Source organism: Phyllostomus hastatus, unplaced genomic scaffold (genome assembly GCF_019186645.2).
Source record: "Phyllostomus hastatus isolate PE091 unplaced genomic scaffold, TTU_PhHast_1.1 phas_scaffold_78, whole genome shotgun sequence".
NCBI lineage: Eukaryota > Metazoa > Chordata > Mammalia > Chiroptera > Phyllostomidae > Phyllostomus > Phyllostomus hastatus.
The window spans coordinates 106,205,921-106,218,041 of NW_025334041.1; the positions used below are offsets into that span (position 1 = coordinate 106,205,921).

Genomic DNA, 12,121 nt, shown 5'->3' on the forward strand with positions numbered 1-12,121 from the left:
TTCACTGAGATGTAATTTACATACCATACAATTTACCCTTTTAAAGTGTATGTCCTTATATTTTTTGGTATATTCAGAGTTGTTGGAACCATCACCACTATCCAATTTTATAACATTTTGTCACCCCAAATAGAAACCCCATATTCATTATTAATTAGTTCCCCTTTCCTTCCTCTCCTCATTTCCTAACACTTAATAGGAAAACACTAAGCTACTTTCTTTCTATATGAATTTGCCTATTCCAGATATTTCATGTAAGTGGAACCATTGCAATATGTGGGCTTTTGTGACTGACTGGCGTCTTTCAGTTGCACAGTGTTTCCAAGGCTCACTCGTGCTGCAGCGTGCATCAGCACTTCATTCCTTTTTATTGCCAAGTAACTTTACGTTGTACTGAATGTACTGCATTCTGTTCATGCGTTTATCAGTTGATGGATATTTGGGTTGTTTTCATCTTTGGCTATTATGAATAATGCCACTATGAGCATTTATATGCAAGATATTATGTGGACATGTTTTAATTTCTCTTGAGTATATACTTAAGAGTAAAAATTTGGGGACATACGGTAACTTTGTATATAACATTTTCCAGAAGTGTTTTTAACTTCTGTTAATATATTTTCTTTCCTCACCATTCATTTCTGCCTCTTTTTATTATTATTTCTTCTCTTTTCCATCACAAAATGTGAATGTGCCCCCAATTTTTGGGTAATAACTCTTCCTCCCTCTTCATTCTCTTTATCACAAATCTATTCAAGTCCTTCTGCCTGAACTACCTGTCTCTTACTTTGAGGAATCCGCCGTCAGCCTGATCACTCCCAACCTGCGGGTATGCGTTATTACAGTCTGTTATGTAACTCTTTTCTTGGTTGTTCTGCAGCAAGAAAAGAGCACCATATTCTCTCCAAAGCTTGGGCACAGTACTTTTTGAATTTTGCATTTAGACAATGCTTATCTCCCTTTGCCCCTCTTCTTGCCTCCCATCTCTTCCAAGCTTGGGTTTTATGCCATATGGAGGGAACAGAATCTAAAAGGGAAATACCAATTCTAGAAATACTAGGATCGATGTTTAAGTTGGGGATATTGTAATTCCAGAGGCTCTTAGGACTTACTCTAGAATTAATGTCACCTAGAAACCAGTATTTCCAATCTGTTGTTGCTGCATTTAGCAATATTAGGATGAATGAAGGAGTTACTGGCAGTGAATCAGTTTGAAGGTAACCAAAATTTGTATTTGTATTTTAGAAATTTTAAAATATGGGTATCGACCCAAATTTATCAAATTATGCAATTGCTTTATCCAATTTCTAAGTTTAGGTTTTCATAATGTGGGTTTTCCTGAAGGGGTTGATTTCAGAGATTTACCTACTATTGATATCCTTTTATTGAATTTCTGATACTTTCTTCCTACACAGTGAATGTTCTGATGCATGTATCCTTACCTTGGTTTACTGTATGGGTTGTTGCTGTTGTTTTTAAATCAGCAATGAATTTTGGTAATGTATATCTTTGAATTCAGTGATTCTTACTGCATTCTATATAGGTAAAGGCTAGAATAAAGAAATAACATTTGCTTTTAGAGAATGTCCAGTGTTTCCGGTGGCATTTCTTTTCAATGTGTAATTATAAATGTGCTTATAGAATAATCTATTTTTCCTTAACCTTCATAGCTTAACCCTTTGTGAGGCTGGATAAGAAAAGCATATGTGCCGGCTTCAAAATCCCAGTCTCTTCTGTGGGAGAAGTAGATTGTATGACAACAGATTATTGCTTCCTAAGCTTGCTTTGTAAGCTGCCCTTGTGACAATATGCTAGAAGTAACAGTAAAAGATATGAAAAAGCCTTGAATGACCGTGCAGTGAACTTGATGTTCACAGTAGATCTTATCTCTGAGGAGGTGGAGTGGAAATCAGTGATGGCACAGTCTGGTAATCACTGGTAAGGGGTGGCTTCTGTTGCCAGACCTGGAAACAGCTTAACATGAAAACAGGCCTGGGGTTTCCTTTGATGGTCGCAACGTTTTCACTTAGTGAATTTACATTTCATCGAACATTTTATATGAGTAGGTGACACTGGCTAGTTTTCATGTGTTTAGAAAGTAAAGGCTTTTCAATATGTCTCAATGTAACCATGTTACTTGGGGGGAAATCTGCCTTTAGAAGTATCCTTAAGATTCATATTAAATTTCTTTCTCTAGCTAAATCTCTTAAAAGATAAATTTGTTATGAAATTTTCTTACTAAGTGGTAAGAAAAAATGACAATAAATGAAGACCAAGTAAAATGACACAGGTAAAGGAATGTTTGATGTGAACTTTCAAGTCTCTTGAACAGGAATTGTGATGGTCAGGGAAGAGGTGTGAACAGGAGTGTGTGTGGGTGTGTTTGCAGGCAAGCCATTGTGACTCAGATCGCTCACAGGGTGGTCTTACAATCATGTTCAGGGCAGTCCAAGTGTGTTCACTGGCCAGCTGACTCGGTCTCTGGTTGCACTGACATGTGATTGCATCATTTGTTCATCCTGATCAGGATCTAGTCCTAATAAGCACGTTTGCCGTGCAAATGCAGGCCGTGTGTATAGTAATGCAGGATTGTTTAAAAGTAAAACACATATGTGCTTGTTCTTTAAAGTGTGAGGTGCCCTACTATTCCATATTTGCATTGAAAGAATGAACAGGTGATTGTGTAAGTGTAGCAACTAAGTGTTTTATTTATTTTTTTCAGATGTATACCCTTTTACTCTATTTGTGCTCAGGAATGCCTCGGGGTTCTGGTAGCATAATCAGTCCTGAAATTTTACATTCAAATTGTTGGTCTTCTTGGGAGGGGATTAAGAGGGATGGAATTAAGTATTTGCATAATAAGGAACTAATGTAAGTAATTATCTGGATACTCTTTTTACATTAAGGTGTACTTGTTTTCTGATTCTCTTTTTTCAGTTTCCATAGCAAGGCGTGTACAAGATCCATTAGCTGAGCTGGTGAAAATCGAGCCAAAACATATTGGAGTTGGAATGTATCAGGTAAAGCAGTGTGGATCGTTTAATTTATGAATCCATCAACCAAAGAGCAGTACTTAAGTTGGCATAGGGGAAATAGGTTCCAGTGTTCAAAGGTTTTACGTTTGTGGGAGGGTAATAGAGGTTAGAAGTTAATGGGGAAAGAAGGAATTTTTTTTCTGGTGTTTATGGTTCTGATCCAAACTTAGCACTGACTTTGGTCAGATTAAAGGCTATTAAAACATTAGATCTGACTAGCAGCTTCATTTGGAGAGCCTCTCCTTTTAACATTATTATAAAATTGGAGGAGTTGATGGGACAAGGTGGGTAATTTGGCTCTTAGAATAAACCAGTATGAACTATTGATCTTTGTTGATCCTTCAGGGAGAAGCCTTTACTACCTACTGTGATTTTTTTTTCTCTGCTTCCCATTTCTACTTAATTATCATATTTAATTTTCGTCATTACCTAGCGTGAACTGAAAGCTCCATTCGTTGTTGGTGCGTAGTAGTGATAGCAGTAGCGCTGCTTCTTGCTGTTGTCTTATTTTTGACTCTTGAGGCTGTCATCATCGGGCGGTTGAGGACAGCACTGAATCTTGGCAGAGTGAGTCTGTAGTTGTCTCTGGAAACCTTGAGTTGAATTATTTTCCTCTTTGAAGAAAGGCCTTCTTAAACCTGAAATACAATATTATCCTCCGTATAATTTTTGTGGAATTTCAATGATAGGTACTGCACTTTCTTAAAGAACTAGTACATTAGGTCATGGAATCTGTGACCACTAGAAATGGGAGAGATCTTAAAAATTAAACAACCCTACCCGCTCACTGGACAGAAAAAGAAGCAGCATCCTAGAGTAATTAGGATTTCTACCCATGATCACACTGGGTAGAAAAGCCTGTAGTAACCTGTCATACTGGGATATAACTGGGAGTCTCCCCGTATCATAGCAGGTGGGACTGAGAGGCATCTAGAGCTTTAACTGGACTTGTTCATTTGAGAAGTGTAGCCAATGACAGGACTGATCTAGCTATAGACACAAATACCCATAATCTGAAGAATACAGCAATAGCAGTTTTATGACATAGGCATTATAGTTAAGAGGAATTACAGTTATTAATTCAAGGTGAAGTTATGGAATACCTCAGCAAGGTAGTGGAACAAAGAAAAGGGAAAGTCGCATTTACAGAATGCAGGCAGGCTATTAAGCTATTTATTAGCTTCAAAGAAGTCTTTAAGTAAATAGCGAAGATCTAGTTTCCAGACTTGGGTTCAGAGATACCATTTAACATGACAAAGTTTGGACTTTATTCCAACAGCAGTGAGAAGTAATGGAAGAGTTTTTAAGCAGGGGGATGACAGGATCGGATTTGTGTTTTTGAGCGTTGACTCTGCTACTCTGGGGAGGATCATTGAGAGGGGAAGAGGAGAAGCAGTAGGACCAGGTTGGAGGCTATTACATAGCTCAGATGAGAGATGATGGTGATTTGGACAAAGTTAATGGCAGTAGAATTGGAAAGAAGTGAAATCTACTTTGTAGGTCTTACTTGGCAATAACTGAGGGAAAGTGGTTGCTAAGAATTTGCTCCCAGGCCCCTGGTATGTGGATGATGCCTGAGTAGAACAGATTTGGTAAGAATAAGATGAGTGATTCTGCTTTGGACATGTTACATTTGAGATACCTGTAAAAAATCCAAGAAATGATGTCAAATAGGAGTTGGATACGCAAGTATCAGATTTAGAGAAATAGCCATGTTAACACTGGAGTGCAGACTATTTAGCAAATAGTGACACCGAGAAAGGGATCAAGTTGGTAGGCTGAGTTCATGATATTCTGTAACTGCATCACTACCACCTTTGGCATATCCACAACTCCAGATCCCATAAGAAAAGATGTACATATATATATATATGTTCCTTTATAGACCCACACTTATATGAATAAATTGAGTATAGCCTAGTAAGACAAGAAAGCCCCCACTGGTTGATGGAAATTTTAGGAATTCCTGAAAGATACTAAGCATGAGGGATCATATCCATGGAAAAGTAAAGCCTGGTGGAACACACCTCAAAATATATACATCTGTAGAGTTCTCAAACTAGAATCACATTCAGGTAGTGAGGAGGGGGCCTGTCGTATTAGGTAAGAGTGTCTGTGTAGACTGTGTTTGCCTGTGGTAACCCCCCTCAGTACACTGTGAATCCAAGCTGAAGTACTGAGCATAACACAGAGGCCAGGGAGGCTGGGAGATCCTCAAGTAGCCTTTGATTGTCAGGAAGCTCAAGAAGCCTGGTCCTGGCAAGACACACTCCTGACCCGTACTGACATCCGGCATCACATTCCACATTTCCCACGTTACCACTTCAAGCCGATGATGGTAAACAGAAACTGCACACACAGACAGTGAATTGGGATCTCTGAAACCATCTCTTTCCCGAGGACCACTAAACGAGGAAACTTATGACAGAAAATGAGACACCAAACTTGATAAGCAAAAAATAACACCCACTAAAACAACAACTAGGCAACAGACTTTGAAATAAAGTAAAATTAATATTCACAGAGAGACAAGAGGGGTTATTGTATTTGTAACACAAACAGGAGTTGAGTGAAATTAGACTAATCTCAGGATTTAAAAATATGATTGTCAAGAGTAAAAAACCCCACATAAACAGGCTAAGTAGAGTAGACACAATTAAACAAATTAATGAATTGGGAGGCTGAGCTAAGAGATTTTTTAGAATGCGGTCTTATCCTGAACAAGGTGGAAAGCATAAACAGAATGTCTTAAGATATAGAGGACACTCTAAAGCATTAAAATTCATGTGATAGAAGATCAAGTAAATAAAGAGAATGGAGGGGATTATAATCACAGAAATAATAGGAGAAAATTTCTCCAAACTGAAGATAGACAAGTCTTTTGAAAAGGCCTGATGAGCACTGAATAAAAGAACAAAAGATCTACACTCAAATGTCAACTTATGAAATTTCAGAATTCTAGTAATAAAGACAAACTGACTACAAGCTCCCAGAAAGCTAACACAGTTTATCTACAACAGAAAGGATTAGGGTGACATCAGTCCTATTATTGGTAAAAACAAGTGATAGAAGATAGAAATGCAGTAGTTTTGAAGTGTGGGAAAAGATTATTTTGAACCCATAATTCAATATTCAGACAAAACACCAATTTGGTGTGAGAGGAAAATAAAAACATTTGTGGACCTGTAGTGATTCACCTTCTCTGATTGTTACATATCTTTTTGAGGGTATTATTTATGGAAGTACTCTTGACCACAGCGGGGGATCCCCAAAAGAAGGGACAGGCTTGTGGTGAGAAACAGTATTGAAGTTAACGAAACAGCGCAGAACTCTACAAGACTCACAAGCACAGTAAAATGTATATGGAGTCTCATAGTTTGGTTTTTTTTTTAATCTGTAATGTTAATCTTTAACTATATCAGTCTAGATCAGATCAGCTCAAATGGGAGGGTGGAAGAAAACTGCTGAAGTATTAGGAATTTTTTTTCAGGAAAAAGATTTAGATATAGATTCTATATGTATAATTTGTTGGAAAAACATAATCTGAAATATGTGAATAATAACCACAAATAGAATATTCAATATAAGTCATGAGAACAAAAACCAAAAAGTTTATTTTTCTAACCGAAGGCAGAGAAAACAAGTATAGTAAATAAAATATATGATGACAGGAATAAGTTTAAGTAATAGGTATAGGTGAATGGGTTAAAATTCCCCTATTGATGGTATCTAAGATTTTTCTTAAAAAAATTTTATTTATTTATTTTTAGAGAGCGGGGAAGGAAGGGAAGGAAGGAGACAAACATTGATTGGTTGCCTCTTGTAGGTGAACCAGCTGCAACCCAGGCATGTGCTGGACTGGGAATCTAACCAGTGACCTTTTGCTTTGCAGGATGAGTCTCAGTCAACTGAACCACACTGGTCAGTTCTAGAACCTCAGATTTAAAAAAAAAATTAATGTAGCACTAAGCTGTATATGTGCAAGAGATACTTCTAAAGAAAAAAGCAACCTTGATATTAGAAATAAGAAAAATATTTTGCATGAATGAAAAGGAAGTCATAGCAATTTAATTAGATGAAATTGAATTTAAGGCAAAGTGCATTAAACAGGTTAAAGAGGGATATTTGAGATTAATAGCAGATATAGTCTTCCACGAAGATATGATTACCCTGGGTATTGCATGTTACCTAATATAGCTTTAAAAATATGCAGTATTAAAAACTTATAAAAATTAGAGCTACCAGCAAACTTGCTTTTTTGTCAGTCTTAACAGATTACTGTAGAGTAACACATGCATTTAAAAAATAGCTTTAATTGAGATACAATAACATTCTACATGTACATACGTACATAAAAATTCACCCATTTTAAGAGTACAAGTCAGTGATTTTTAGTATATTCATAGGGTTGTGCAACTATTACCGCTAATTTTTTAACATTTTTATCGCCCCCAAAAGAAACCGTTAGCAGTCACTCGCCATCACCCCTCCTTCCCCAGCCCTAGGCAACTACTAGTCTCCTTTCTGTTTCTATAGATTTGTCTCCTCTGGATATTTTACATGAATGGAATCATATAGTACGTGGCCTTTAATGACTGCCTTCTTTTCATTTAGCATGTTCTTTTGCTGTGGTATGTATGAAAACTTCATTCCTTTTTATGGGCAGATAGTATTCCATTGTATATATGGACCACATTTTGTTTATTCATTCACCAGTTGGGTTATTTTCAGTTTTTGGCTATTATGACTAGTGCTGCTGCGAATATTTGTATAGAAGTTTTTATGATGTATGTTTTCATTTCTCTTGGATATATACCTCAGAGTAGGGTTGTTGGGTAATTTAACATATACATTTAAAGTCAGATGATGAACTAGGGAAACTATTTGCTAAATACGTGTATGTACATATGATAACTACATATTTTATTAATAGCTTTTGGTGTTTTCTCATTTGTACACATTTATATGTGGGTTTATATAAAATATTTACATAAAATACAAAAAGGACAAAGTAGGTTTATAGTTTATGTGGAAAATTATAATAATCATAACCTGCATGTCTTTCCATTGGAACAACTGTAAACCTACTTTTGCCCCCCCCCCCATATTTAAAGAGCCTCTATATACCATTTACCATAGACAAAGTATGATTTTTTCTTATTATCAAAAAAACCCAAATTAAACAGGGAATATTATATCAATCTAACAATTGACTAAAGTTGTGATAACATTATAAACATCTGTGCAAGTGAGAAGGATGCAGTGAAATGAGCATTCATGTGTACTGCTAATGGAAGTGCAAATGGTTGTTTTTAGCAAATACTCAGTACCTATCATGATACACTTAAAAAAATGCATCCCTTGAACCTGGTAGTTCTCTTCCAAGACAGTAACAAGAACTGCCTATAGGATTCATATACAAGTTTGCTGTCGTACCAAAATATTGGAAGCAGCTATAATAGAAAAATAGTTAAATGAGTTATGGGATAGCCATCAGTTGAAATATTATACAACCATTAAAAATGCAGGCTTATAGAGGATTAATGATGTGAGAAATTACTCTCGATGTAATATTTTTAATTACAATAAAATTATTGATATAGAATTGAACCAATTTATGTTTTAAAATTATAGATATTCATTTACACTGAAGAAAAAATGTCTGGCCAGTGACTCATACTTATATCTTTGTTGGTCTGATGAGGGATTTTTATTTTCTTCTTTTTTCAAACTTTCTATAGTGAATATGTATGAATAAATTTTGTAGTAAAATATATATCCATTTTCAAATCTCTGCCAATAGGCCACTTAATTTTAAGCTTTGATAGACTTCCAATACAACCAGAATGGGACTGAATTTCTTTTCAGTTGAGGTTTCTAAATGCTTTTAGTATAAACTTAATACTTATATGTATTCTGAAGCTGGACAAACATTGCTAATTTTAAAAATGAAAGCTGTTCAAAGAAAGAATGTTAAAGAGATGAAATAATAGAAGCTATGATATTATTCCAATAGAAACTAAAATGCTTTTGGTTTAATAACAGCTCAAATGCTAAAGACCGAACTCCAACCCTTGTCTCAGAAATGGAGAAAGCTGATTTTAAAAACACATGCCTGTCAGTATTTCTGCAGAGGGGCAGCCAGTGTGGTCGAATGACAACATATCCCGAACTGACCCCTATAGACTTCGCTGGAAAGTGGCTTGGTGTTACTCCCAAGAAAACACTCCAGGGTGAGAGCAGGATGATGCAGGGCTGGCTCTGTGGAGTTCTCTGGGACGTGGGGGATGGTGGTTCAGCTTGGCTTTGTCCTGGCCTGAAAGCACAACTGAAGTAAGTTGGATTTCCTTGCTGCTTATTCCTTCTCTGGACCATTTTTCGGTACTTTCATGCTCATTAACACCTCTATTTGTTAATGAGCATGCACAGGAAAGTAGAAAAGACAGAACAGTTCTCTTTCTTCCTTTTGCACCTCCCTGTTAAATCATTTGGTGATGTTAGAGAATGAAATGGTTTTCCAAAAGGAGGTTTTGGAACCCTGAGTGGGTTTTCTGTATCCAGGCCATCTTTGTTCCTCATTATTCTGGATAATGAGGAGTCACTGTAAAAGGAAAATCATCTTCCCAGCTGAAAATTTTCATGGTAAAACCTTAAAGGTGGGAATTCGTATTTCAATTCTCTGCCTCCTGTGTGGGATCCGTTCTGGGTAAAAAAGAAAAACAGCTCTTTAGTGGTGACATTACTCTGTGAAAAACCATTTTATAACGGTAGTTAACATGTAGGGATGATAAAATGCAGTTTTAGTTTAGGATTGTAAATAGTTAATAAGGTTTCTTATCTGCCCTATAGTGTTTGTCCAAATTCTTTCAGACATTTTAATCCTTTAATTATTTGTTATTGTCCAGTGGGATACGGACAAGAGCTTGCCCGGTGGATGTTCACTCAGATGACTTTTGACTGGATTTTTGCCCCTGTACCAAAGCAGTGTTGTGAAATAGTAAAACACAAAGGTGAAACATAGAATTGTTCTAAAAATCAACCATTGTTCACGCCAAGGTAGATGAGTACCTTGCCAAAATGTTTTTACAACCTTTTCCCTTACTTGTAAGTCCCAGGATATCATCTGTACTTGAATCTCTGCTTTACTGGGTATTATGAATGAAATTCAAAGTTACTAGCCTTGCAATTCAGGTAATTCACTCATGACCATAACTGATCTGTTTCCATATCTGAACAAAAACAAGTTTTTGACCTGTATTAGGAGTATAAACTAAACTCATGTATTAAAATTTGCTAGTTATTTTTTAAACTTAAAGTTTTAAAATTTCTATTCTGAATATTTTTTCATTTCCAGATGAATGAAGCTTCTTCCATTGAAGTACTGACTTAAGTTTTCTCAGGTTCTTAGAAATCACGGCCAGTGTCATAAGCCATATATCTATCTATGTGTGCACACACACTCTTATGTAACCATTACTCATCTTTAAAAGAAATGTGAAAAATGTGATTTGAAGAAACTTTACCAATAATACTTTTAAGTTACTAACAATGAAATACCTAATGTCCTTTATCCTTTCTTTGCTTGTTCTTTGTGTTAGGATTTCTAAAATCTTAAGGTATTCTCATAGTGTTTAAAATGTAATTATCATGGATGATTGGGAATAAAGTAGACATGACATTGAAAGTACTACCATAAAGGGAAAGATAAATTCTAGTGGTTTAGAATCGAAAATGTCCCTGAATTAGAAAACAGTATATATGAAATCCATTAACAGGAAAAAGTATTTTCAACACTTACAGCCTATAAAGGATACAGAATACATAAAGGTATCCTACAAATCAAAAGAAAAAAAAGGACAGTTCACTAGAAAAATAGACAAGGGATATGAATAGCCAATTGACAGAAGACACACACACAAAAAAGTGTAGATATGAAAAAAATGATCACTCTCACTAGTAGCTGTGGAAATGCAAACTAGAGCCATAATGGAAACCTTTCAGGTTGCCAGAACTTACCCTGACAGTTTGGATGTTAGCAACCATGTGGAGCACTGGGAATTTTGTACATATTTCTGGGCATATAATAAACTAGTGCTGCCTCTTTGAAGAGCAGTTGGAAATTAGTCAAATTGGAGGTGGTGATTCTCTCATCAAATCAACAATTCTGTTGCCAGTACATAGCCTTGAAGAATCCTCTCTCACGCCACTAGAAGGCATGCCAGAGAAATGTCTTGAGGTGTTATTTATTGTAGTAAAAATGTGGAAGTAGTATGTCCATCATATGGAAAACAGAAAAATAAATTAGTATACTTAGGTAGTGGAATACTATATAGGAGTGAAAGTGACCCAGTTAGAGTGACATATATTCATATGGATAAACCTCATAAGATAGAATATTAAGAGAGATAGCATGTTGTATGTACAGTATTATATGGTTGTTATAAAAATTTAAAAAATGAAAAATAATACTGCATACTATTTATGAATTCCAACATATGTGGTAAGAACAAAGAAATAAGCAGTAGAATTTAAGATAGTGGTTTCCTCGGGTGGAGCACAGAATGGGAACTGGAAGGGGTACACCAGGAGCTTCAACTGTATTAGTATTTTATTTCTTACGTTGTCTGGTGGGTGTATGATGTCCCTTATATTCTATTGTATAATTCTTTGTTAAATAAGTCATACGTTCATTAAAAGATGCAGGAAAGCTTGGTCAAACGATAAAGGTGTTTCATCTCAGGAACTTTGGCTTTCGGTTGAGTTTAATTTCTTTCTATTCATTTTTTTTGTGTGTGTTTTACAATGAGGATTTATATAATCAGAAAAAATAAAACTGCTTTCATTTTTCAGTAAAAATGAAAAGTTACATTGACTATTAGGTTTCACTTCTCTCCATAATATTCTTTCAAATTTTTATTGTTAAGCCCTAGTTTTATACCAAATTAAATACTCTTTAATGCATACCTTTAACCCTATCTGTAATTTTTTTTCATTTCACAACTATTGAGTTTTCTTCTGTAAATGCTAAGAATTAAATGTTGTTTGTTTTGTTCCCATTATTTAAAATGGTCATTTTAGAAACATGG

The 12,121-nt window shown here is 35.6% G+C and overlaps 1 protein-coding gene across 3 annotated transcripts in view; it reads left to right on the plus strand.

Annotated features, from left to right (window-relative positions):
• The window catches only part of SRBD1 (S1 RNA binding domain 1), a 184,197-nt gene that overhangs the window by 102,030 nt on the left and 70,046 nt on the right, over positions 1-12,121 (plus strand). For all 3 annotated transcript variants that reach the window (XM_045828690.1, XM_045828692.1, XM_045828691.1), the window contains exon 16: positions 2,938-3,020. In XM_045828690.1, the coding sequence (XP_045684646.1) occupies positions 2,938-3,020 (83 nt within the window). The remainder of the gene's footprint in view (positions 1-2,937; positions 3,021-12,121) is intronic.